Below are 26796 nucleotides of genomic sequence, written 5' to 3' on the forward strand. Positions count from 1 at the left end.
GAGAATAAATTTTTATTTATGACACTATTTAAAAAAATCTGACAATCACTTTTTCTTTCTAGCACATATATTGTTTCTGAACTCTTACCTACTATCCCAATTCTCCCCTTCTCATATAGATCCTCATAATCATATTAACGCATTTGTTTACTCTAATAATCACCATTCAAAAGAATCATATAATTCTAATTATCTACCAGATTCCTCATCTTTAGATAACAATACATCTCTTAGAAATACTTTACCTCAACAGCAACAACAAATTTGTCTTACACATGCTGATAATCTAATACCTATCTCAAAATATTGAGATCAACTTACCTTTTATGTCATCATCTTGTAACTTAAATCCTACCACAAATCAAAATTTACATTCAATGAAGACAAGGTCTAAAACTAGAGCCTTGCAACTAAAGGCACTATATGTTACTTCATCTGATGCAGATTTAGGCCGTTCCCATCAAATTTCCAAGTCTGTTTAAATTGATTTAAAACTACCAAAATGGAAAGAGGCTATGATGGTTGAATATCAAGCTTTCTTGCATCACAAGACATGGGCCTTACTGAAACTTTCCCCGAATGAAAAAGTCATCAGCTGTAAAATGGATTTTACTCTAAAAAAGAATGCTCAAGGAAAAGTTGCAAGTCAAAAAGTCAGGCTTTCTAGAGGTTATACTCAAATGGCTGGGGTAGACTTTGATCAAGTCTTCTCACCAGTTATAAAACTTGTAACAATTAGGATCATACTAACTAGCTTTGTCTAATGCATGAAAGGTAAAACAGTATGATTTTCCCAATGCCTTCTTAAATGGAACTTTATACGAAATAATATACATGATTCAACCACCTATTTTTGTTCATAATAATATACATGGCACCAAGTCAGATCCTTCTCTCTTTACAAGGTTCACTCTAAATTTAGTAATGTATATTTTAATTTATGTAAATGATATGTTAGTAATGAATCTAAGATTTTCAACGTCTTAAATAGATTGCATTCCACCTTTTTTCTTAAATTTAGATGATATGTTAGTAATGCAAGCTATTGTTTCTATAGCACATGTTCCAGGCAGTAATTAAGTTCCAGATATTCTAACAAAACCATTGATTGCATTTCTGTTTGACAAGTTCAGGGACAAACGCAAGTTGTCTATACAACCTCCCTGAATTTGAGGGGGGATCTTAGGCTATATATATAGGGCTGGCAATATATATCCTACCCGTGGATACTTAACCTGAACAGTTCGGGTAGGGTGGTCTACCCGCCCCGTTGCGGGTGGGATAGGGTGTGGTGCGAGTTTGCCTGTGAGTAGGGTAGAGTATGGGTTCATGTATACCCTATCCTACCCTATCCACACCCCTAATATATTATATAATATATATGTAAAAGTTATGTATGTAGTGAAGAAAGTGAGTGTTGAACTCACAATCTTCTTCTTATATGAATTTAAAATAACTACTAAACTAGTTGATGATTATATTAAATGTAATTTTATGTTGAATTTCTTTAAAGATTTTATTGTTTATAATTTTAATTTGAACATAGTTTTTTATTTTCTATTTTATTAATATGTATGAAATTTAGAATGACTAAATTTTATATTTGTTTAAAAACTTTTTATTTTTCTGCGGGTAAGGTAGGGTTCAGAATTTTAGGGTGCAGATAGGATTAAGGTTGAGAAATTCTTAACCCACAAGTAAAGTAGGGTAAAATTTTAAAAAAGTTTTCAATTTGCGAATAGAGTTAGGATCCTACCCCACCCATTGCTAACCCTATATATATAGAAGTATGGTACAACAAGGCAGTTAGAATGCTAACTAACATATCTATATATAGCAGCAACTATAATGTGTAAAACACTCTTATCATTCAATACAGTTTCTCATTGATTCCTAATACAACTACTCTTCTTTCTCATTCTATTTTTTTTCTTTCTTTCTTTATTATTGAATATCTTATAATAATGATGACAGAGATATTGGTCCAAAGTAATTTATAATATTTTTTCTATTTCAAAGTATACAATAAAAATTTTACTAAGAGAATATAAGATATAATTTATATTTATATTTTATACATAAATATCATTATATATAATTATTCATAATTCCTATAAAAAAGGAGGTAAGTAAAAAAGACAAAGAAGAAAATACAAAACAGTATATTAATATTATTTTATCACTAAATCTCCCAAATTAGAAATAAAATTAAACACGTAAAAAATATAATTTAAATATTGAAAAGACTCAACATATATAAAGAGTTATGATAAATTAATTTGTATGAGATAAAAATGATAAAATTCACAATAAAAATTTATAAAAACATAAATAAATAGGAACAAAAAAAATAGAGCACAATAACAAATAATAATATTTTATAGTTTATAAAAAAGGTAGAAATATTGCATCATAGAAGGAAAAAAAGTATTATCGAATGAAATAACTATTGGTAAAAGAATGAGATTCTCTTCTAGCATATATGACCTTTTACGTGAATAAGTTATGAAATATAGAAATAGGTAAAGAAAAAAAAATGAATAAAATTGTATTTTTTCAATAAATTGAAGAAATATTCGCGACCATATAATTGATGGTGGACATATAACTATTAGACAATAAATTACAAGAAAATATTAATAAAAATATTAGATTTGATATTAAAATAAAAGAGAAATATAAAAAATGAATAAAAATCTAAAAATTGAAATAAAAACATTTAGGATCAAGGAAAGAAATAAAGAAAAACTTTTGATAAATAACAAAATATTAACGTGACAATAAATTGAATTAACTAAATTAAATAATTGATATAATAATTTAAGTATGAATCTTTGGCTCAATAAAATAAGTTAAATAAATAAAACACATCTTACAAATATGCCATGTAAAAATTATAACGCTTTTAAAAATTAATAATCAAAATACATAAGATGAAAAAATTAATATAAATTAAAATAAAATTAATTTATTTATTTAAGTCAAATCAAATAATTAATATAATTGATTAGTTATAGTAATATAGTCAAATAAAATATTAAATAATTTAATATCTATCTCAATCAAATCAAATAAATGATTAATTATGACACTCTTAAAAACCATTAATCAAAAAATATATATAAAAAAATGAATGTAAATTAAAACAAAATCAATTTATTTAATTCAGTTAGATCAAATAATTAATATAATTTATTAGTTATAGTTAATGTGGTCAAACAAAATATTAAATATTTTATCTCAATCAAATTAAATAAATAAATAAATAATTAACGTATTTAAATGAATCAAATTAAATAAATTAAAAAATATCTTAAAAAAATATACCATGCCAATTATGCTGTTAATTGAAGAAACTCAATTTTAATATTATAAAATAATAATAATAATAATATAGTAATGTTAAAATAATTAGCTTTTAATCTTAAGTTTCTCAATTAGCATGCAATAATTATGTGATTCCATTTTTAAAATGGTATTTCTTGTATACGATTTTTAAGTTATGTTATATTTGTTTATAGTTATGTGAAATTTAATTATTTTTATTTATTTATTTGGTATATTTTAAATTGAAGACAATGAATATAAATATAATGAATAAATATATTATTTATATACTATTTATTAAATACATTTTAATAATTTCAGTTAATATAATACATTCTCATATTTTTATAAAATACATTAATTATATTTATATATATAACTTTATTTTAATGTATTTTTTATATTTTAATATTGATTTGAGTGTGTGTGGTTAATTTTACGGCTAATATGTGAGTTGTCACTCGTGCTAATAAAGATCCCGGTATACAGATTGTTAAAAATTTGAAAATTCAACTCTTTTTAGCATATAGTATAACTTATAATTGGTAATAAATAAATTTTAAGATGATAGACACCAAATGCTGACGTTGACATTAACAATCTTGAGTCGGATCGAGATTACAAGTTACTTAGAATAGTATGATTCTAAATTTGTTATCCATATCTTTTTTTTTTCGTTGAGGACTTAAAGATTCCAAATTTTCCATCAAGGACTTTTTGTTGAAGTATATAAACCCTTGTCGTATAAGGATTTTGGCATAGCAATTTCATTCGAAATTTCTTTTTCTTTACCTATTGCTTTTTAATAATTTTCTCCAGTACATTTTGTCTTTCATTACAACAAAATGGCTACTACCCTAGTTGACCAATCTGCCCTTGGTATGATTAAATTTTCTTCTTAACATAGCCTTTATTTTATTATTTCTATTCGGTTTCTATTCATTTAGAAGTAGCGTTTGTAACATTGTGACATGTTTTTAGGGTCACAATTTGATGAGAAGAATGTGCACAATCATGTCACTAAGGATACAAACGAGGTTACGTTGAACGGCGTGTCACATAATGGATTTACAGCACCAGAAATTAATTCATTTGGCCACTCTTTTAGGTATCAACTTCATTTTAGATTCTCTCATTTATCTTTAATTATTGATCCACTACACCAAAACTGAAATATTGCGGTAGTTTTGAAATGTTTTCACAGATATATGTCGCATGAACCTTCATTAAATAAAATTTAGTGACGGTTTTAAAAAATTGTCGTAAAAAAACTGCCTCTATATGTAAGATTTGGTGTAATGATCATGAATGAAGGTTTATGCTTTAGAGCTTATGTTTTATGGGGTTTGGCAGGGCTTATGATGCTGAAAGTGAAAGACAAAAAGGTGTAGAAGAATTCTATAGATTGCAGCACATAAACCAAACATATGACTTTGTAAGCAAACTTTTTTTTATTCAAAATCATTTATCTATCTATGCTTTCTAAGCAATGTCATCGAACTCATGAATATACAATGCTATAACAGGTGAAGAAAATGAGGGAGAACTATGAAAAATTGAATAGAGCAGAAATGAGCATATGGGAATGTTGTGAGCTACTAAATCAAGTAGTGGACGATAGTGATCCTGATTTGGATGAACCTCAAATTCAACATTTGTTGCAATCTGCTGAAGCCATTAGAAAAGACTATCCTAATGAAGATTGGTTGCATTTGACCGCACTCATTCATGGTATATGCATATTCATTTAGTATACATCAAGCTTGTCTAAAAGAGAAACTAAAATACTTAATAGATTATAAACCAACTTAAATTAGTAAAACGATCAACTTATTTGTCTGCCTAAAAATGTAGTAGAAGTTCAAATCCCATCTTATATATGTAATAATTTATTGGCTAGTGACATACTCTTAAATAAAGCTTTAATCTATAGTAAATTAATCCTTGACCTACCAAGTTGTGAAAACTATGGAAAATAAAACAAGAAAGACTTTATCATAATCATAATATTCTTATTTTATTTAATATGATGAAACCTAAACGTCTTTTATTTATTGAGAGACACAACATATCTTAGATTATGATGAGGAGTTAACAAATCATTGTATGTGTTGACTTATTTTAGATCTTGGAAAGATTCTTCTTCTTCCTCAATTCGGAGAGCTTTCTCAATGGGCGGTTGTTGGTGAGAACTTTCACTCAACCATATTTACATAATTAATTTTTTCATTCCTATTAATTAGTGTAACTTTAAATTCAACATTCAACTAAACGATTATAACAAATACATATTTGAAGGAGATACATTTCCTGTTGGTTGTGCTTTTGACGAAGCAAACATTCACCACAAGGTAAACAAGTTGTTTATTATACATAACTTTTAATGGTTTGATGAGTTTCTTATCTTAAATTAGCAACTAATTAAAGTTTCTTTCACGTTGTAGTTTTTTAAGGAGAACCCGGATATAAAAAACCCTGCTTATAACACTAAGGATGGAATCTACACCAATGGATGTGGACTTGAAAATGTAATGATGTCATGGGGACATGATGACTATATGTATTTGGTAAGTCTATATTCAGTTCTTTACATAAACACAATGATTTTCAATGATTATATATATTTATTTTCAATTGAAAAAAATGTTAGTTTTATTTTAAAAATTCTTCTCTTTTGGAATATTTATGATTTAAGATTTATATTTTAGGATCTATGATTTAGGTTTAGAATTTAAAATAAATAAAATAATTAAAAAAATTGAAAAAAATTCCAAACATTATGTTATGCCATTTTGATAATAATTTAATTTGCTCTTTTATGTATTATTTGAACTTTGGATTTGCTAAATAACACACTTTTGTATCTTTAGGTTGCTAAGGAAAATGGTTGCACTCTACCTTCAGCAGGATTATTCATCATCAGATATCATTCTTTCTATCGTAAGCTTTTTCATCATGTGCTATATATCCATCTATAAAAATTTTGCATAATGATGTATAATCTTGTATTGCAGCTTTACATAAGGAAGGTGCATACTCTCATCTCATGAATGACGAAGATCGTGAGAACCTAAAATGGCTCCATATTTTTAAGTAAGTTCATGTTTAACTTAAATGTATCTTTTTTTTCACATATTCTTATGCTTCTTATTAATTATATCACGAACAATATCATATGAGTAACAAAATTTATTCTTTTTTATTAACATTTAGCTAACATTAAACTATAAATACTAAATTATAAATCATAAATATGATCCAAAATATTAAGCTCTAATATTTCTCATATATCACTCGTAATTTTGTGTAGCAAATATGATCTGTATAGCAAGAGTAAAGTGTTAGTTGACGTTGAAAAAGTTAAGCCATACTATCAATCCCTCATTGAGAAGGTGAGACCAAATTTTATATTTTTTTTCTTATTTTAATATTCTGTATTTTAGTTTAACAATTTGGGGTTTTTATTCTTTTATTATGACATGTTTTGCAGTATTTTCCGGCAAAGCTTAAATGGTGAATGGTGAAGCCTCGCAATATATATAGAATGGTGTACAAAGAGTTGAGTTGTTTCTCCTTGGCAAGCATGTTACATACTTTATTTTTAGTTGATCAATCCGTTGCATTTCTTGTCTTTTTAAGTTGCATTTGCAAGGATGTAAATTCATGTAATAAATGCATTATGTATTTGTATATTGCAAACAAATAAATATATACTACTAAATATTTCTTTCAAGCGTTCGTTCGCATTTTCTATTCCTAATTTTAATATTTTGCACTATGGATAAGAGAGGGAATTTACTGTCTCATACTATGAAAACAATGCAAATTGGAATTTAATATTTGTACCAAGGTTGTGAGAATCGAATCGGTCAATAAATTAGTAGAGTGACTGGTTCAATGATTTAAAAGTTTAACTCGGATTTAACTGGTTTAATTTAAAATAAATTTATTAAAAATTTAATATACAAATTTTAAATATTTAAATTTAATAATTTCTTAACTAATAAAATTTAAAATTTTATAATTTTACCTAATAACTTGTTCATATTTTATCATTAAAAATTCACAAAATAAAAAATTCTAAATAACTTTAAGTTCTAATAAAGTAATCAGTAATGAACTAATCAATAATACACATCACATCAGCAACAAAAATTTAGAATAAAAAAATTTCAATAATAATTTCTAATAATCAAATAATCAAAAACAATGACACAAATACAAACTTATATAAAAACTCAAATCATCAACAACAAAATTCAGGATCACAACAAATTTTAACGACAACTTTTAATTAAGTATTCAACAGCAAAAACTTAGAATCCAAAAACAAAAAACTCAGCATCCAAAGCCCAAAAAATCCAAAAACAAAAAATAAACAAAAAAATCAAAACTAAATTCAAAATCATATCAGCAACAATCCTACCCCAGAATACAAAATTAACAAAATTGCAACACTCAGAAAATCAGCAACAACACAAATTGAAGCAGTAGTGCTTACCGGCAGCGATGGAGGAAGGGAAGTGACGGCGAGGGAAGAAGGATGTGACCTCGGACAGAAAGAGAAGGGGTTTGAAGATAGAGGCTTGACGTGAGGACAGAGATAGTGATTTTAGGGCCGACAACGACGACGACAAATACTGGCTTGACGAGACGGAGACTGCGATGCCAACAGCTTCGAGCACGACTTCTAGCACCGTCGAGGAGAAAATGAAGGCTGAGATAGAGGAGACGAGTAGCAACGCGAGACATGTTCCGATGGAGGAGACGAACGGCAAGAAGTGGGATGACGACTGGAGCAGATGCAACAGCAGTGGTGAGATAGTGGTGGGCATGAGTTTGGTGATGGAGAAGACGACCAGTGAGAAAGCGGGTTAGGGTTGGGTCCTCAGAGAGTCAGAAAGAGAACCGATAACCTAAAAAACCTAACCAATTCTGTCAGTTCACCAGTTAACTGTCAATTTGTCTAATTTGTTTATCATTTTTTTGGGACAATTTTAGGCATCAACTGAATCGGCCAGAAGACCAATTTCTGATTAACCTGATCGAATTGGTCGATCTGGTCCAATATTCAAAACATAGATTTGTACAATGTATTTATGCGTTGTGGCATTTTAGAAAGGAACGAATCAATATTAAAAGTAAATGAAAATGAAAATGAAAATCATTTTCATAAAGTAAAATTAAAAAAAATTGAAAATTTTTACATTGTTTTCTATGGACAATTTTGGAAAGAAGAGGTTTTTATTTCTTCTTTTGTTTTGATTTTATTTTTAATTTGCTTACTATAGAATAAATAGTTTTTGTAAATATTTAAATATGAATGTCATTATCATTTACTAATTAGTTAAGATTTTATTAAATAAAATAATTTATAAATCTATTAATTATTTGATTTGATTCATATTTATATAAAGGATAAAGTACTAAATTGATCCCTTACCGCCTTACATTTGGGCGTAATCCTATTTTAGTCTTTAAGGTTCAAAGTGTCCTATTTGAATTAAAAAAAAGTTTCATTTTAGCTTTAATGTAGTCCCACAGTGAGGTCAAAGTTAAATAATTAGCGAAATGTCCTACAGAACAGCAACACAAGAATAAAGTCGATAATTTGGAGAACAAGTACAAGTTTCAAAGGCACAAAATCAGCTGTCAATGCATTAATACATTTATTTATCATTTTTCTTACAATCTAAATGAAATGTTCTCTATAGAACTAAGGAGAATGATAAATAAATATATTGATACATCCATGGTTAATTTTGTACCTTTGGAACTTATACTTGTTCTCCAAATTATCGACCTTGATCTTGTACTACTGTCATGTAGGACATTCCGTTAATTATTTAACTTTGACCTCACGATGGGATTACATTGAAGCTAAATGAAACTTTTTTGGATTCAAATATGACACTTTAAACATTAAGAATCAAAACAGAATTACGCCTAAACATAGGAGACTAATTTAGTACTTTATCCTTATATAAATAAGCCTTTTGGATGCTTTCAGTAACATACCAATAAAATTAATAAAATTATCAATAATGCAAGTTCTCTGGTTCTTTCTATCTCTTCTCTTCTGCTACTTTATTTTATTATTATTGCTACTTATTATATTTGATAACACATTATGTGGGTGAATGGGATAAAGTAAGAGACTTTAGTAAGGAAAGACGATGAGTCTTGAATGATTGTGTTAATGATATGTTGGAAAGACATCATTTTAACATTTATCTCCAAAAATAATAAAATACGTGAACTTTAATTTAGTTTTTGGAGTTTTGAGTTGCTTTTATTTGTTTCTTAAACTTTACAAACTGATTGTCATTAGTCATTAGGATAATTTTTGACACATAAATATTAATAAAGTATTGACATGGACGGTTACATACTACGTTAAAACCTGTAAAATGATGCATTTTTAATTTTGACATTTAAATAGTCAAAAAACGATGCCGTATCACTTGCTTTGTGAGGACAAATTTCAATAAACACTACTTACGATGTTATTTTTGAACTGCTCGAGTGTTACAATCAAAATGATATCATTTTATAGAATCCAACGTGCCATTCAACTGTCCACATCAGCGTTCTATTAAGGTATGTGCATCAAAAATTATTTTAAGGGTTAACATTAGTCATGTTTCCAAAGTTTAGAGACTAAATAGAGGCAATTGAAATTTTAAGAACCAAATTGAAGTTTACATACAATTCAAGTTTAGGGACCAAATTGCGTATTATCTCGACTATTTATCATAGAAAAACTATAGAGGATCAACTATATTATAAGCCAACTCAGCCAACTCCCTTATAATTTTCAATTTTTCAAAAACAAATTTACACAAAAATGACCCTAATTCCAATTTCACTCTCATTCACCACACAAAATCACAAATCATAATCCCTCTCTCCCAATAATCAACGTTGTGCTTCCCTCTCCCCAATGTCCCACGCTGTCGTGGTTTCATCGTGTTGCCGTAGTGCCGCAGCTGCATCGTCCTCGCGGGCCATTGTCGGTCGTCCTTGCATCCTTGTCCGCCACCTCATTCATCGTTCAAGCAAGAAAGACAGCCAGTATCGCACCTCTGCATTACTCTCTTGTGTCCCATCACTCATCGTTTGTGCAGCACTCTCACATCATTGCCACTCTCCCGTCGCACCGCCGTTTGATCCGTGCCATTCGCCCCCATGATGCTTGCCTGTGGCATCCTTGCCACTCGCGACTCTCATTCACATTCATCGCTCACATCCTTTGCTTTTGCAGTTCTATCCACACTCAAGCCATCCACACTAGCGTTGGCTCCCACCTCCATGCCTCGGACGCTTTGAAAGGTGCACAAAAATTCCTTCCTCACCGATTGCAAGGGATCTATAGACAAGGTAACGCCGCTTGTGTCCGTTTCTTTTTTTAATTTTTTTTGGAGGGAACATTAAATTGACTTATCCTCAGTTTTGGATGTTACATTGGCATGGGTTACAGATGTTTCCTTGTGACTACATGTATTATCTACGCCATTCCTCTGTGAATTTGGTTGTTTTCATTTTTTTAAATTCAGTTCTTGCTTTCATTTAAAACTGGATGATCATTATAGAGGGTTTTGGTTATTTTTACTAGATTTTAATGTTAGGTTCTCTTAAAATTAGAAGCATGAATTGATTTTTTGGATGTTTCTTTTAGAGGGTTTCGGATGATGTTTTTTTTCACATTATCGGATTTGTTGTTTAATCGGCTTTAGGATGTTTCTCTGTGTGTTACTGGATATTTCTTTCATAGGTTTTGGATGATTTTTTATAGTAAAATGCAGATAGATGCCATGAAGGTTTGCTTTATTCCTCAATTGTCCATTCTGTTTTCTTCTTTCGTTGCACCATGTGAGTAGATGTTCTTATAGTTTTGACTTATGATTCAGGGAAGTGCTTCTCAAAAACAAATGAAACCAAAGCCTAAAGAACTTGGATTCAAGATAGATTGGTGGTGCGCGAAATTGTGATCACTACACAACTTTGCACAACTAACCAGCAAGTGCACTGGGTCGTCCAAGTAATACCTTACGTGAGTAAGGGTCGATCCCACGGAGATTGTTGGTATGAAGCAAGCTATGGTCACCTTGTAAATCTTAGTCAGGCAGACTCAAATGGGTATAGATGATGAATAAAACATAAAGATAAAGATAGGGATACTTATGTATATCATTGGTGAGAGCTTCAGATAAGCGTATGAAGATGCTTGTCCCTTCCGTCTCTCTGCTTTCCTAATGTCTTCATCCAATCCTTCTTACTCCTTTCCATGGCAAGCTTATGCAAGGGTTTCACCGTTGTCAGTGGCTACCTCCCATCCTCTCATTGGAAATGTTCAACGCACCCTGTCACGACACGGCTATCCATCTGTCGGTTCTCAATCAGGCCGGAATAGAATCCAGTGATTCTTTTGCGTCTGTCACTAACGCCCCGCCCTCAGGAGTTTGAAGCACGTCACAGTCATTCAATCATTGAATCCTACTCAGAATACCACAGACAAGGTTAGACCTTCCGGATTCTCTTGAATGCCGCCATCAGTTCTTGCCTATACCACGAAGACTCTGATCTCACGGAATGGCTGGCTCGTTTTTCAGGCGAGCACTCGGTTGTCAGGCGATCAACCATGCATCGTGTATCAGGAATCCAAGAGATATTCACCCAATCTAAGGTAGAACGGAGGTGGTTGTCAGTCACACGTTCATAGGTGAGAATGATGATGAGTGTCACGGATCATCACATTCATCAAGTTGAAGAACAAGTGATATCTTGGACAAAGAACAAGCGGAATTGAATAGAAGAACAATAGTAATTGCATTAATACTCGAGGTACAGCAGAGCTCCACACCTTAATCTATGGTGTGTAGAAACTCCACCGTTGAAAATACATAAGAACAAGGTCTAGGCATGGCCGTGAGGCCAGCCTCCCAAAGTGATCAAAAGATCTAAAGAACAAAGGATTCCAAAGATCAGAAGATTAAAAGATTAAAAGATGAAAATACAATAGTAAAAGGTCCTATTTATAGGAAACTAGTAGCTTAAGAATTACAAAGATGAGTAAATGACATAAAAATCCACTTCCGGGCCCACTTGGTGTGTGCTTGGGCTGAGCAATGAAGCATTTTTCGTGTAGAGACTCTTCTTGGAGTTAAACGCCAGCTTTTATGCCAGTTTGGGCGTTTAACTCCCATTTAGGTGCCAGTTCCGGCGTTTAACGCTGGGAATTCTGAGGGTGACTTTGAACGCCGGTTTGGGCCATCAAATCTTGGGCAAAGTATGAACTATCATATATTTCTGGAAAGCCCAGGATGTCTACTTTCCAACGCCGTTAAGAGCGCGCCAATTGGGCTTCTGTAGCTCCAGAAAATCCACTTCGAGTGCAGGGAGGTCAGAATCCAACAGCATCTGCAGTCCTTTTCAGTCTCTGAATCAGATTTTTGCTCAGGTCCCTCAATTTCAGCCAGAAAATACCTGAAATCTCAGAAAAACACACAAACTCATAGTAAAGTCTAGAAAAGTGAATTTTAACTAAAAACTAATAAAAATATACTAAAAACTAACTAGATCATACTAAAAACATACTAAAAACAATGCCAAAAAGCGTACAAATTATCCGCTCATCACAACACCAAACTTAAATTGTTGCTTGTCCTCAAGCAACTGAAAATCAAATAAGATAAAAAGAAGAGAATATGCAATGAACTCTAAAAACATCTATGAAGATCAGTATTAATTAGATGAGCGGGGCTTTTAGCTTTTTGCCTCTGAATAGTTTTGGCATCTCACTTTATCCTTTGAAATTCAGAATGATTGGCTTCTTTAGGAACTTAGAATCCAGATAGTGTTATTGATTCTCCTAGTTAAGTATGATGATTCTTGAACACAGCTACTTATTGAGTCTTGGTTGTGGCCCAAAGCACTCTGTCTTCCAGTATTACCACCGGATACATACATGCCACAGACACATAATTGGGTGAACCTTTTCAGATTGTGACTCAGCTTTGCTAGAGTCCCCAATTAGAGGTGTCCAGGGTTCTTAAGCACACTCTTTTTGCCTTGGATCACACTTTATTTCTTTCTTTCTTTTTCTCTTTCTTTTTTTTTTCTTTCTTTTTTTTCGTTTTTTTTTTTGTATTCACTGCTTTTTCTTGCTTCAAGAATCATTTTTATGATTTTTCAGATCCTCAGTAACATGTCTCCTTTTTCATCATTCTTTCAAGAGCCAACATTCATGAACCACAAATTCAAAAGACATATGCACTGTTTAAGCATACATTCAAAAAACAAAAGTATTGCCACCACATCAAACTAATTAATCTGTTATAAAATTCAAAATTCATGCAATTCTTCTCTTTTTCAATTAAGAACATTGTTTATTTAAGAAAGGTGATGGATTCATAGGACATTCATAACTTTAAGGCATAGACACTAATGATCATAAGACACAAACATGGACAAACATAAAGCATAAATTTTCGAAAAACCAAGAAAATAAAGAACAAGGAGATTAAAGAACGGGTCCACCTTAGTGATGGCGGCTTGTTCTTCCTCTTGAAGGTCTTATGGAGTGCTTGAGCTCCTCAATATCTCTTCCTTGTCTTTGTTGCTCCTCTCTCATGATTCTTTGATCTTCTCTAATTTCATGGAGGAGGATGGAATGTTCTTGGTGCTCCACCCTTAGTTGTCCCACGTTGGAACTCAATTCTCCTAGGGAGGTGTTCAGTTGCTCCCAATAATCTTGTGGAGGAAAGTGCATCCCTTGAGGCATCTCAGGGATCTCATGATGAGAGGGGTCTCTTGTTTGCTCCATCCTCTTCTTAGTAATGGGCTTGTCCTCATCAATGAGGATGTCTCCCTCTATGTCAACTCCAACTGAATAACAGAGGTGACAAATGAGGTGAGGAAAGGCTAACCTTGCCAAGGTAGAGGACTTGTCCGCCACCTTATAAAGTTCTTGGGCTATAACCTCATGAACTTCCACTTCTTCTCCAATCATGATGCTATGAATCATGATGGCCCGGTCTAGAGTAACTTCGGACCGGTTGCTAGTGGGAATGATTGAGCGTTGGATAAACTCCAACCATCCTCTAGCTATGGGTTTGAGGTCATGCCTTCTCAATTGAACCGGCTTCCCTCTTGAATCTTTCTTTCATTGGGCGCCCTCTTCACAAATGTCAGTGAGGACTTGGTCCAACCTTTGATCAAAGTTGACCCTTCTAGTGTAAGGATGTTCATCTCCTTGCATCATAGGCAAGTTGAATGCCAACCTTACATTTTCCAGACTAAAATCCAAGTATTTCCCCCGAACCATAGTAAGCCAATTCTTTGGGTCCGGGTTCACACTTTGATCATGGCTCTTGGTGATCCATGCATTGGCATAGAACTCTTGAACCATTAAGATTCCGACTTGTTGAATGGGGTTGGTGAGAACTTCCCAACCTCTTCTTCGAATCTCATGTCGGATCTCCGGATATTCACTCTTTTTGAGTGAAAAAGGGACCTCGGGGATCACCTTCTTCAAGGCCACAACTTTATAGAAGTGGTCTTGATGCACCCTTGAGATGAATCTCTCCATCTCCCATGACTCGGAGGTGGAAGCTTTTGCCTTCCCTTTCCTCTTTCTAGAGATTTCTCCGGCCTTGGATGCCATAAATGGTTATGGAAAAACAAAAAGCAATGCTTTTACCACACCAAACTTAAAAGGTTTGCTCGTCCTCGAGCAAAAGAAGAAAGAAGAGAGTAGAAGAAGAAGAAATGAGGAAGAATGGAATGGCTTTGTGTTCGGCCAAAGAGGGGGAGAAGTGGTGTTGTAGGTTGTGTGAAAATGAAAGGGTGAAGAAGGGTATATATAGGAGAGGGGGGCTCATGGTTCGGTCATGTATGGGTGGGTTTGGGAGGGAAAGTGGTTTGAATTTGAAGGGTGAGGTAGGTGGGGTTTTATGAAGGATGGATGTGAGTGGTGAAGAGAAAGATGGGATTTGATAGGTGAAGGGTTTTTGGGGAAGAGGTGTTGAGGTGATTGGTGAATGGGTGAAGAGGAGAGAGAGTGGTGGGGTTGGTGGGGATCCTGTGGGGTCCACAGATCCTGAGGTGTCAAGGAAAAGTCATCCCTGCACCAAATGGCATGAAAAAACACGTTTTGAGCCAATTCTGGCGTTAAACGCCGGGCTGGTGCCCATTTCTGGCGTTTAACGCCAGGTTCTTGCCCTTTCCTGGCGTTTAACGCCAGTCTGGTGCCCCTTTCTGGCGTTAAACGCCCAGAATGGTGCCAGACTGGGCGTTAAACGCCCACCTGCTAGCCTTACTGGCGTTTAAACGCCAGTAGGTTCTTCCTCCAGGGTGTGCTGTTTTTCTTCCTGTTTTTCATTCTGTTTTTGCTTTTTCAATTGATTTTGTGACTTCTTATGATCATCAACCTACAAAAAAAACATAAAATAACAAAAGAAAATAGATAAAATATAACATTGGGTTGCCTCCCAACAAGCGCTTCTTTAATGTCAGTAGCTTGACAGAGGGCTCTCATGGAGCCTCACAGATACTCAGAGCAATGTTGGAACCTCCCAACACCAAACTTAGAGTTTGAATGTGGGGGTTCAACACCAAACTTAGAGTTTGGTTGTGGCCTCCCAACACCAAACTTAGAGTTTGACTGTGGGTGCTCTGCTTGACTCTGATTTGAGAGAAGCTCTTCATGCTTCCTCTCCATGGTGACAGAGGGGTATCCTTGAGCCTTAAACACAAAGAATTCTTCATTCACTTGAATGATCAGTTCACCTCCATCAACATCAATCACAGCCCTTGCTGTGGCTAGGAAGGGTCTGCCAAGGATGATAGATTCATCCATGCATTTCCCAGTCTCTAGGACTATGAAATCAGTAGGGATGTAATGGTCTTCAACTTTTACCAGAACATCCTCTACAAGTCCATAAGCTTGTTTTCTTGAGTTGTCTGCCATCTCTAGTGAGATTTTTGCAGCTTGTACCTCAAAGATCCCTAGCTTCTCCATTACAGAGAGAGGCATGAGGTTTACACTTGACCCTAAGTCACACAGAGCCTTCTTGAAGGTCATGGTGCCTATGGTACAAGGTATTGAAAACTTCCCAGGATCTTGTCTCTTTTGAGGTAATTTCTGCCTTGACAAGTCATCCAGTTCTTTGGTGAGCAAAGGAGGTTCGTTCTCCCAAGTCTCATTTCCAAATAACTTGTCATTTAACTTCATGATTGCTCCAAGGTATTTAGCAAGTTGCTCTTCAGTGACATACTCATCCTCTTCAGAGGAAGAATACTCATCAGAGCTCATGAATGACAGAAGTAAGTCCAATGGAATCTCTATGGTCTCATTTTGAGCCTTAGATTCCCATGGTTCCTCATTGGGGAACTCAGTGGAGGTCAGTGCAAGCCTGTTGAGGTCTTCCTCAGTGGTGTTCACTTCCTCTCCTTCCTCTCCAAATTCGGCCATGTTGATGGTCTTGCACTCTCCTTTTGGATTTTCTTCTGTATTGCTTGGAAGAGTACTAGGAGGGAGTTCAGTAATTTTCTTGCTCAGCTGTCCCACTTGTGCCTCCAAATTCCTAATGGAGGACCTTGTTTCAGTCATGAAACTTTGAGTGGTTTTGATTAGATCAGAGACCATGGTTGCTAAGTCAGAGGTGTTCTGCTTAGAACTCTCTGTCTGTTGCTGAGAAGATGATGGAAAAGGCTTGCCATTGCTAAACCTGTTTCTTCCACCATTATTGTTATTGAAACCTTGTTGAGGTCTCTCTTGATTCTTCCATGAGAAATTTGGATGATTTCTCCATGAAGAATTATAGGTGTTTCCATAGGGTTCTCCTAGGTAATTCACCTCTTCCATTGAAGGGTTCTCAGGATCATAAGCTTCTTCTTCAGATGAAGCATTCTTAGTACTGCTTGGTGCATTTTGCATTCTAAACAGACTTTGAGAAATCAAATTGACTTGTTGAGTCAATATCTTGTTCTGAGCCAGAATGGCATTCAGAGTATCAATCTCAAGAACTCCTTTCTTCTGATTACTCCCATTGTTCACAGGATTCCTTTCAGAAGTGTACATGAATTGGTTATTTGCAACCATTTCAATTAGTTCTTGAGCTTCTGCAGGCGTCTTCTTCAGATGAAGAGATCCTCCAGCAGAAATATCCAAAGACATCTTGGATAGTTCAGACAGACCATCATAGAAAATACCTATGATGCTCCATTCAGAAAGCATGTCAGAAGGACATTTTCTGATTAATTGTTTGTATCTTTCCCAAGCTTCATAGAGGGATTCTCCTTCCTTCTGTCTGAAGGTTTGGACTTCCACTCTAAGCTTACTCAATTCTTGAGGTGGAAAGAACTTTGCCAAGAAGGCATTGACTAGCTTTTCCCATGAGTCCAGGCTTTCTTTAGGTTGTGAGTCCAACCATGTTCTAGCTCTGTCTCTTACAGCAAAAGGGAATAGCATAAGTCTGTAGACCTCAGGGTCAACCCCATTAGTCTTGACAGTGTCACAGATTTGCAAGAATTCAGCTAAGAACTGATGAGGATCTTCCAATGGAAGTCCATGGAACTTGCAATTCTGTTGCATTAGAGAAAATAATTGAGGCTTAAGCTCAAAGTTGTTTGCTCCAATGGCAGGGATAGAGATGCTTCTCCCATAGAAGTTGGGAGTAGGTGCAGTAAAGTCACCCAGCACCTTCCTTGCATTGTTGTTGTTGTTGTTGTTTTCGGCTGCCATGGTTTCTTCTTCTTTGAAGATTTCTGTCAGGTCCTCTACAGAGAGTTGTGCTTTAGCTTCTCTTAGCTCTCGCTTCAAGGTCCTTTCAGGTTCAGGGTCAGCTTCAACAAGAATGCCTTTGTCTTTGTTCCTGCTCATATGAAAGAGAAGAGAACAAGAAAATATGGAGTCCTCTATGTCACAGTATAGAGATTCCTTGAGGTGTCAGAGGAACAGAAAAATAGAAAGAAGAGGTAGAAGAATTCGAACTTAATTAGATAGAGTTCGAATTGTGCATTGAGAATGAGTGGTACTCCATAAATAGAAGGATGTGGGAAGAGAGGAAGAAATTTTCGAAAATCAAGTGAAATATTTTGAAAACATTTTTGAAAAACTTTAATTGATTTTCGAAAATCAAGAGTGGGAAAGAAATCAAGTAATTTTTGAAAAAGATTTTAAAAGATATGATTAAAAACTGTTTTGAAAAAGATGTGATTAAAAAGATATGATTGAAAAGTTATGGTTTTAAAAAGATATGATTGAAAAGATATGATTTTGAAAACAATTTAAAAAGATTTGATTTTAAAAATTAATGACTTGCCTAACAAGAAAAGATATGATTCAAACATTAAACCTTTCTCAACAGAAAAGGCAACATACTTAAAATGTTCAATCAAATCATTAATTGTTAGTAAGTATCTTTGAAAAAGGAAAGAAATTGATTTTGAAAACATTTGATTGAAAAGATATGATTTGAAAAAGATTTGATTTTGAAAAACTTTGAAAACTTGAAAAAAATTGATTTTGAAAACAAAATCCTCCCCCTTGTGCCATCCTGGCGTTAAACGCCCAGAATGGTGCACATTCTGGCGTTTAACGCCCAATGCACTACCTTTTTGGGCGTTAAACGCCCAACCAGGCACCCTGGCTGGCGTTTAAACGCCAGTCTGTCCTTCTTCACTAGGCGTTTTGAACGCCCAGCTTTTTCTGTGTAATTCCTCTGCTGCATGTTCTGAATCTTCAGTTCCCTGTACTATTGACTTGAAAATAGAACCAAGATCAAATAAACAATGCATGCAAGACACCAAACTTAAAATTAGACACTAGACTCAAACAAGAAACATAAAAATATTTTTGGTTTTTATGATTTTGTAATTTTTTTGTGCTTTTTCGAAAATTATATGAAACTAGAAAATAAAAGTTTCAGAATTCTCAATTTGGATTCTAGGAATCATTGCAATGTTAGTCTAAGACTCCGGTCCAGGAATTAGACATGGCTTCACAGCCAGCCAAGCTTTCAAAGAAAGCTTCGGTCCAAAACACTAGACATGGCCAATGGCTAGCCAAGCCTTAGCAGATCATTGCTCCAATAGCAAGATTGATAGAAATCAACAAGCTCTTGTGATGATAAGTTGAAACCTCGGTCCAATAAGATTAGACATGGCTTCACAGCCAGCCAGACTTCAACATATCATCATGAAACTCTAGAACTCATTCTTAAGAACTCTTGAAAAAAAATACCTAATCTAAGCAACAAGATGAACCGTCAGTTGTCCATACACGAAACAATCCCCGGCAACGGCGCCAAAAACTTGGTGCGCGAAATTGTGATCACTACACAACTTTGCACAACTAACCAGCAAGTGCACTGGGTCGTCCAAGTAATACCTTACGTGAGTAAGGGTCGATCCCACGGAGATTGTTGGTATGAAGCAAGCTATGGTCACCTTGTAGATCTTAGTCAGGCAGACTCAAATGGGTATAGATGATGAATAAAACATAAAGATAAAGATAGGGATACTTATGTATATCATTGGTGAGAGCTTCAGATAAGCGTATGAAGATGCTTGTCCCTTCCGTCTCTCTGCTTTCCTAATGTCTTCATCCAATCCTTCTTACTCCTTTCCATGGCAAGCTTATGCAAGGGTTTCACCGTTGTCAGTGGCTACCTCTCATCCTCTCATTGGAAATGTTCAACACACCCTGTCACGGCACGGCTATCCATCTGTCGGTTCTCAATCAGGCCGGAATAGAATCCAGTGATTCTTTTGCGTCTGTCACTAACGCCCCGCCCTCAGGAGTTTGAAGCACGTCACAGTCATTCAATCATTGAATCCTACTCAGAATACCACAGACAAGGTTAGACCTTCTGGATTCTCTTGAATGCCGCCATCAGTTCTTGCCTATACCACGAAGACTCTGATCTCACGGAATGGCTGGCTCGTTTTTCAGGCGAGCACTCGGTTGTCAGGCGATCAACCATGCATCGTGTATCAGGAATCCAAGAGATATTCACCCAATCTAAGGTAGAACGGAGGTGGTTGTCAGTCACACGTTCATAGGTGAGAATGATGATGAGTGTCACGGATCATCACATTCATCAAGTTGAAGAACAAGTGATATCTTGGACAAAGAACAAGCGGAATTGAATAGAAGAACAATAGTAATTGCATTAATACTCGAGGTACAGCAGAGCTCCACACCTTAATCTATGGTGTGTAGAAACTCCACCGTTGAAAATACATAAGAACAAGGTCTAGGCATGGCCGTGAGGCCAGCCTCCCAAAGTGATCAAAAGATCTAAAGAACAAAGGATTCCAAAGATCAGAAGATTAAAAGATTAAAAGATGAAAATACAATAGTAAAAGGTCCTATTTATAGGAAACTAGTAGCTTAAGAATTACAAAGATGAGTAAATGACATAAAAATCCACTTTCGGGCCCACTTGGTGTGTGCTTGGGCTGAGCAATGAAGCATTTTTTGTGTAGAGACTCTTCTTGGAGTTAAACGCCAGCTTTTATGCCAGTTTGGGCGTTTAACTCCCATTTAGGTGCCAGTTCCGGCGTTTAACGCTGGGAATTCTGAGGGTGACTTTGAACGCCGGTTTGGGCCATCAAATCTTGGGCAAAGTATGGACTATCATATATTGCTGGAAAGCCCAGGATGTCTAATTTCCAACGCCGTTGAGAGCGCGCCAATTGGGCTTCTGTAGCTCTAGAAAATCCACTTCGAGTGCAGGGAGGTCAGAATCCAACAGCATCTGCAGTCCTTTTCAGTCTCTGAATCAGATTTTTGCTCAGGTCCCTCAATTTCAGCCAGAAAATACCTGAAATCACAAAAAAACACACAAACTCATAGTAAAGTCCAGAAAAGTGAATTTTAACTAAAAACTAATAAAAATATACTAAAAACTAACTAGATCATACTAAAAACATACTAAAAACAATGCCAAAAAGCGTACAAATTTTCCGCTCATCAATTGGGCTATTGCCTCAGCAAGTGTAAGTAGTACTACTGATCTTAATCAAGAAATGGTTCGTAGAATGTCAGAATTCAAGGTTCAACTACTAAATAAGAAAGTATTTCATTCTTCTCTTTGCCCATACTTTGTTTGTTTTCACTTCTAAATATAATTTTTTTTTAGAGTGAAAAATTCTCTCGAGAATTAACGCCCCAATTTCCTCCTTTTTGGTTACTTTTATGAGATTTTGATGTTAGTTGCTCTTAAAATTAAAAGATTTAATTGCCTTTCTGGATGTTTATTTCTTTGTAATTAATTTTTTTATAGTTTTGGATATTTCGTTTTTGAGTTATCGAATGTTATTTCGTAGGTTTTGGGATGTTTCTTTTGAGTTATTGGATGTTTTTTTGTAGGTTTCAGATGTTTCTTTTGTACAAATAGATGTTTCTTCCTATAACGATTCAAATGTTTTTCCTAACATTCTCAATATGCCTTTTGTTTTCATATAACAAAGTCTTGCAATATAGCATTTGCATAGAGATGCTGCCAACATTTTCATACTTTTCAAATTGTTAGAAATGTTACATTTTGTTTAAAACTCTGACAGATTCTTAGGAGAATGACAAGTGAAAAGAGGAAGGTACTTTTGTTCTTCTAGACGTCTGTGAAATATTTACCTGCTGAAGGCTTCCATGGTTTGGCTTCGAGTCTCTCCATTTACAGGTCTCCTAAACATGAGGATCACCTTCCAACATCTCATACATATTTTTACTGGTTGTGCCTTCCAACATATTCATCGATGGCCATCATGCAAGATCGTCTTAGAGTTATCACTCAAGAACACATGGGCTGCAGTTTTGGTACTTGGTGAGTAAGTGTACCTGCAATTTGGATACACTACAAAAAAGGTTTGTTAAAACGACAATTTTTAAGGGTTATTATAGCAATTTTAACCCCATTATTATCAAGAATGGCGTTTTCACAAAAAGTCATAATTCTAGGTGCCATTCTAGTTATTATGGCGGTTTTTAGAAAATTGCTACAATTTTCATAGTTTAAAATGACAGTTTTCTCCATGTTTAAAATGGCGGTTGAAACTGCTATTTTAATCAAATAAAATGGCGGTTTTTTTGTTTAAAACGGCAGCTAAAATTTCCGTTTTTACCTAATAAAATGATAGTTTTTTATCATTTAAAGTGGCGGTTAAAACCACCATTTTCATCAATTAAAAGGGCAATTTTTACTTGTTTTAAAACCACAATTTTAACCTTCATTTTATATAATTAAAGTGCCAGTTTTATGCCATTTAAAATGGCAATTTTAATCATAATCTTTATCTATTAAAATAATAATTTTATGCTATTTTTTCCCGTATTAAAATAATACCTTTTGCTTGTTTAAAATAGCAACTGAAATAGCTATTTTCACAGCATTAAAACAATTTTTTTTTAGAATTTCATAATAATTAGATATCATAAGCCATAAACAAAACATCAAATATGACATATATTTTGTATAATTCATACATAGTATCAAAAATTAAAAATCATAACTCATAAGCCATAAATAAAGTAACAAAAATAACATATGCTTTTTTAGTTATACATGTCTTAACATATAGTCGCTAAACATAAAGTCTTCGTTAGAAAAAGATGACGTTTCTTTATTACTCCTTTAAGAAGACTTACTTCCTAGCTCTCTTTACGGTGCAACTTTGCTCTCTTGATACAATTCCTAAGACAAAAGTATAATACACATCAAGATTAGCTAATAAAACATATTAAGCAACCTAAGATTATTATGTTAGTCTTCACACTACAAAATTTTTATTTGTTTGTGATAGTTTTTTAATGGGAGTTACTAAAAACCTCCATAATATATTTTATTTGTGATAAGTTATAAAATCTCCTTAAATAATTAACAAAAACTCTCCCTGTTATAATACTTCCAATCCAATTAATTACAAATAAATCCAATCCAACCAACTATTCACTCAGCCCATACCAACAAAAAAATAAAAAATTCAAAATAGGGCTTCGAGAGAGAGGACGAGGGGGAGGGAGATCTCTCTGAAACCCTAGAATCTCAATGTCATTGCCACCGTCACCGCCAACGCCATTCATCTTCTTGCCGGTGTTGCCGTCATTGTCTCCTTCGTTCCAAGTCAGTGATGATTCCATTCAGATCGTTGAGGTAATGCTTAGATCTTCTGCTTCTGCATCATCTTCCACGACTGGTTCTTCTGCTGGTTCTTCTCCAATGGCTTGCAACATTCAAAGTACGATTTCAGCGCGGACGCGGTGGCACTGGCGGAGAAGATCTGGAAAGCGAGCGAGCGGGAGTCCCTGGAAGCTTCGATTGAAGCTACGTTCGAAGCTATCAGATCTCGTGGAACTGATTCTCATGTTCCAAGTCATTGCTGTGAGAATTTCTTCCTAATTTGTTCTTGTTTAGTTCGGGACTTAAATTTCTCACTCACTTCCATTCAGAATTTTTTCAAACAATCTCCATATCTGTGAGAGAGGTGAATTGAATTTGAGATCTCTATTAACTCCAATTTGTGCCAAGTTCAGCTTCATACGGATACTTTCTCACTTGCTTCTATGATTTCAATGATTCTAGATTGCTATTTTTGCACCTCTTCTGTGGATTTCGTGAATAGAAATGGTTATCTATCCGCAGAAACTTTGTTCGACACTGTTTGGCATTACGAGCCTTGTGGTAGGTGATATGGTCTTGCTTTATTTTTAATTTTTATATCAATTTTCTTTAAATTTCTTCTGATGCCTGTTTTTTTCTATTGCTCCATTAAATTATATTCAAGCGTCAATGCCTTTTCATTGAATGTTTATTAACTTTATAACATATATCTATCTATGGAATATGGGTGTTGGTCTGGACAAATTTATGATTCATTATTGGATTAATTTAAACATACAAATAACATGGTCCATTCATTCTGGCAGGATCCCTTATGATTTCCTTGGTTGTAAGCATCAATGATCCTTATTGTTTACTTCTCGGTTACTTTGACACTTAATTTCACATTAGCTAAATTATGTCTTTGTAATGTTGGTGATATTAATTGGATTTTCTATAGACATTGGATATTTATTCGGAGATACAAGTAAACATTACAGGTTTTTCTTGCCATCTGTTCATTCTTGTTTACTCTTTAGTTTTACCACACTTTTGCTTTTAAAATTGTACGTCTATGAACCTACTTAAATACTAATGAATTCTATATTTTTGAAATTCCAGCACATTTAAAGTTACCCGAACAAGAATTGCTCTTGTATTTATTTTTGGGTTCTGGATGCTGGATCTTGCCAACAACACTGTGCAGGTAAGGTCAAAGAATTAGAATGTGCTTCTTTCTGTTATCTTTATATTGATGAAAGAAAGTAAGTTTTCTTTTTATGTTTTCAAATTTTAATTTGTAGGGGCCAACTCGGGCACTTTTGGCTGATCTTTCAGGTAGAACTTGTTTATTTTACATGCTTTCTTTGTTCACGTTCTCAACAATCATAATGTGGATTCTTGATTTTCATCTTGTATTAAATACCTTCTTGATATTGACGAAACATTATGATACAATAATTTTCCTATTATTAGGTCTTGATCAACGCAATGTAGCAAATGCTATATTTTGTTCATGGATGGCAGTTGGCAATATCCTGGGATATTCTGCTGGTGCTAGTGGAAAGTGGAACAGGTGAGGCCTTGCTAATATTTCACAATGCTAACTATATAAAACTCATTGCTCAGATCCTTTGAGAATGACATTTTGTCAATGATGAAATGTAGAGATAAGCCCACTTATTCATGCAAAGGTCACTATTCATGGGCTCATGGCATGTAATTCTAGCAATTAAAGCCATCTAGCAGATTTCCTTATGAAATCAATTTATTTGAAACAAGTTACAATAATTTGTTTTACATTTTTATGCTAAAGAGTTATTATAGGAGAAGGGATCCTTAGGATGGTGTAGAACAACTCATGAAGGGTCTCTCAGAAGAATGAGGATTCTATCTTTTACAGAAGCATGTTTTTTTTTATCATATTTGTATTTTGTATAGGTTTTACTTGAAGTTAATGCTTATTTTCTGCTTATTGATATTTGTTTCTTACCTGAGCAGATGGTTCCCTTTCCTAACAAATATAGCTTGCTGTGAAGCCTGTGGCAATCTTAAGGCCGCATTTCTTGTTGCAGTGGTGGGTTATTATCTGATATCATTTTATATATTGTCAGATCATATAAAATATGTAAATTTAATTGATCTAGTTGTTCATTTCATATCAATTTGATTGATGTAATTTGTTTAAATTTCTGTTCATTCTATACTAATTACCAATTTCTTTAAAGTTAAATAATCTTTAGCTTGATTGATGTAATTTTTTCAATCAATAATAGTAGTTTATAGCTTTCAAATATGTTTAGGTACAATTTTATATTGTTTGCAACAGTTCAGTTTGATGTAATTTTTTTTTTTGAAAATTCAGTTTTTGTGAAGGTTTTAAATTGCCACAAAAATTTCAAAAAGCTGCCAAAAAATTAAAAACTCAAAACCCCCCACAAAGTAGATAAAGAACCGCCACTAACTTATGTCCTGGGGGTTTTACAAAACCGCCACAAATCAGCTCATGGCACCTCAAATTTTGGAGGTTTAGAAAACTCCCACTAACCTTTTGGTGGGGTATCAAATCCCCACAAACTAGAAAAAAATCGCCACAAATCAACTTGAATCTTGTAGTGTCAGATATAAATTTAAATTATAAAAATAGAAATGAAGATAATATACCTTATCTTCTAAATAATGAGCAAAACAACCCCATTGAGTGCAATCTAATGTCTCAAATAGGTCACGTACAAATCAGAAGACATCATAGGATATTTATGTGATTATTTATGCAGAAAACATCCATAAAAGTTATTCTTCACACACACACATCTCAAACCTAGTAGATTGCCTTAATCAATTATCATGAGAAAACAACTTTCCGTTTTGAGAAAAAAATAAGAGCATCAATATATAATTAGTTGTTAAATAGATTCTTACCTTAATTTCTACGGAACTGAGAAGTGCTTCAAAACAAGCTTGCATGATAGCTCAATAAAATCATAAAAAGATGCCAATGTCAACTCAGCAATGAACTCTTCAACGTGAAATTATATAACCATATTGCAGACAAGATTAAAAACAATTATGAATAACTTTTTGCACAACTTTATAGAAAGCAATGAGCTGCCATTATATCCAATAATAATAATAATAATAATAATAATAATAATAATAATAATAATAATAATAATAATAATAATAATAATTATTATTATTATTATTATTATTATTATTATTATTATTATTATTATAGCTTCTGATGTACTAGTGCCTAGTGGACTTGAAATAAAAAGTCAGTGGTAGACTAGAAATATTTGTACCTGTGAAACTTGTTGAGTAGGAAACATTCTAGTCAATTGTACGTACAATTGGCTACACT

The 26796-nt window shown here is 33.9% G+C and overlaps 2 protein-coding genes and 1 non-coding gene across 3 annotated transcripts; all 3 read left to right on the forward strand.

Annotated features, from left to right (window-relative positions):
• The first annotated feature begins 4172 nt into the window (after positions 1-4172).
• Positions 4173-6844, forward strand: LOC130939965 (inositol oxygenase 2-like). The gene is made up of 11 exons (XM_057868023.1): positions 4173-4206; positions 4309-4435; positions 4681-4762; positions 4854-5058; positions 5453-5512; positions 5626-5678; positions 5772-5894; positions 6198-6267; positions 6342-6420; positions 6638-6719; positions 6818-6844. Exons 1-11 carry the CDS (start codon positions 4173-4175, stop codon positions 6842-6844), a joined length of 942 nt encoding a protein of 313 aa, XP_057724006.1.
• Positions 6845-17560: 10716 nt separating this feature from the next.
• On the forward strand, positions 17561-17668 carry LOC130943221 (small nucleolar RNA R71). Its single transcript, XR_009071749.1, has one exon. It is a non-coding gene; the product is annotated as a small nucleolar RNA R71 (small nucleolar RNA).
• Positions 17669-23381: 5713 nt separating this feature from the next.
• Positions 23382-25806, forward strand: LOC130939966 (uncharacterized). The gene is made up of 7 exons (XM_057868025.1): positions 23382-23714; positions 24394-24449; positions 24555-24639; positions 24737-24770; positions 24909-25008; positions 25434-25509; positions 25798-25806. The coding sequence occupies exons 1-7, from the start codon at positions 23382-23384 to the stop codon at positions 25804-25806; spliced, it is 693 nt and encodes a 230-aa protein (XP_057724008.1).
• The last annotated feature ends 990 nt before the right edge of the window (positions 25807-26796 follow it).

The sequence above is a fragment of the Arachis stenosperma genome, chromosome 7 (assembly GCF_014773155.1).
Source record: "Arachis stenosperma cultivar V10309 chromosome 7, arast.V10309.gnm1.PFL2, whole genome shotgun sequence".
Lineage (NCBI taxonomy): Eukaryota > Viridiplantae > Streptophyta > Magnoliopsida > Fabales > Fabaceae > Arachis > Arachis stenosperma.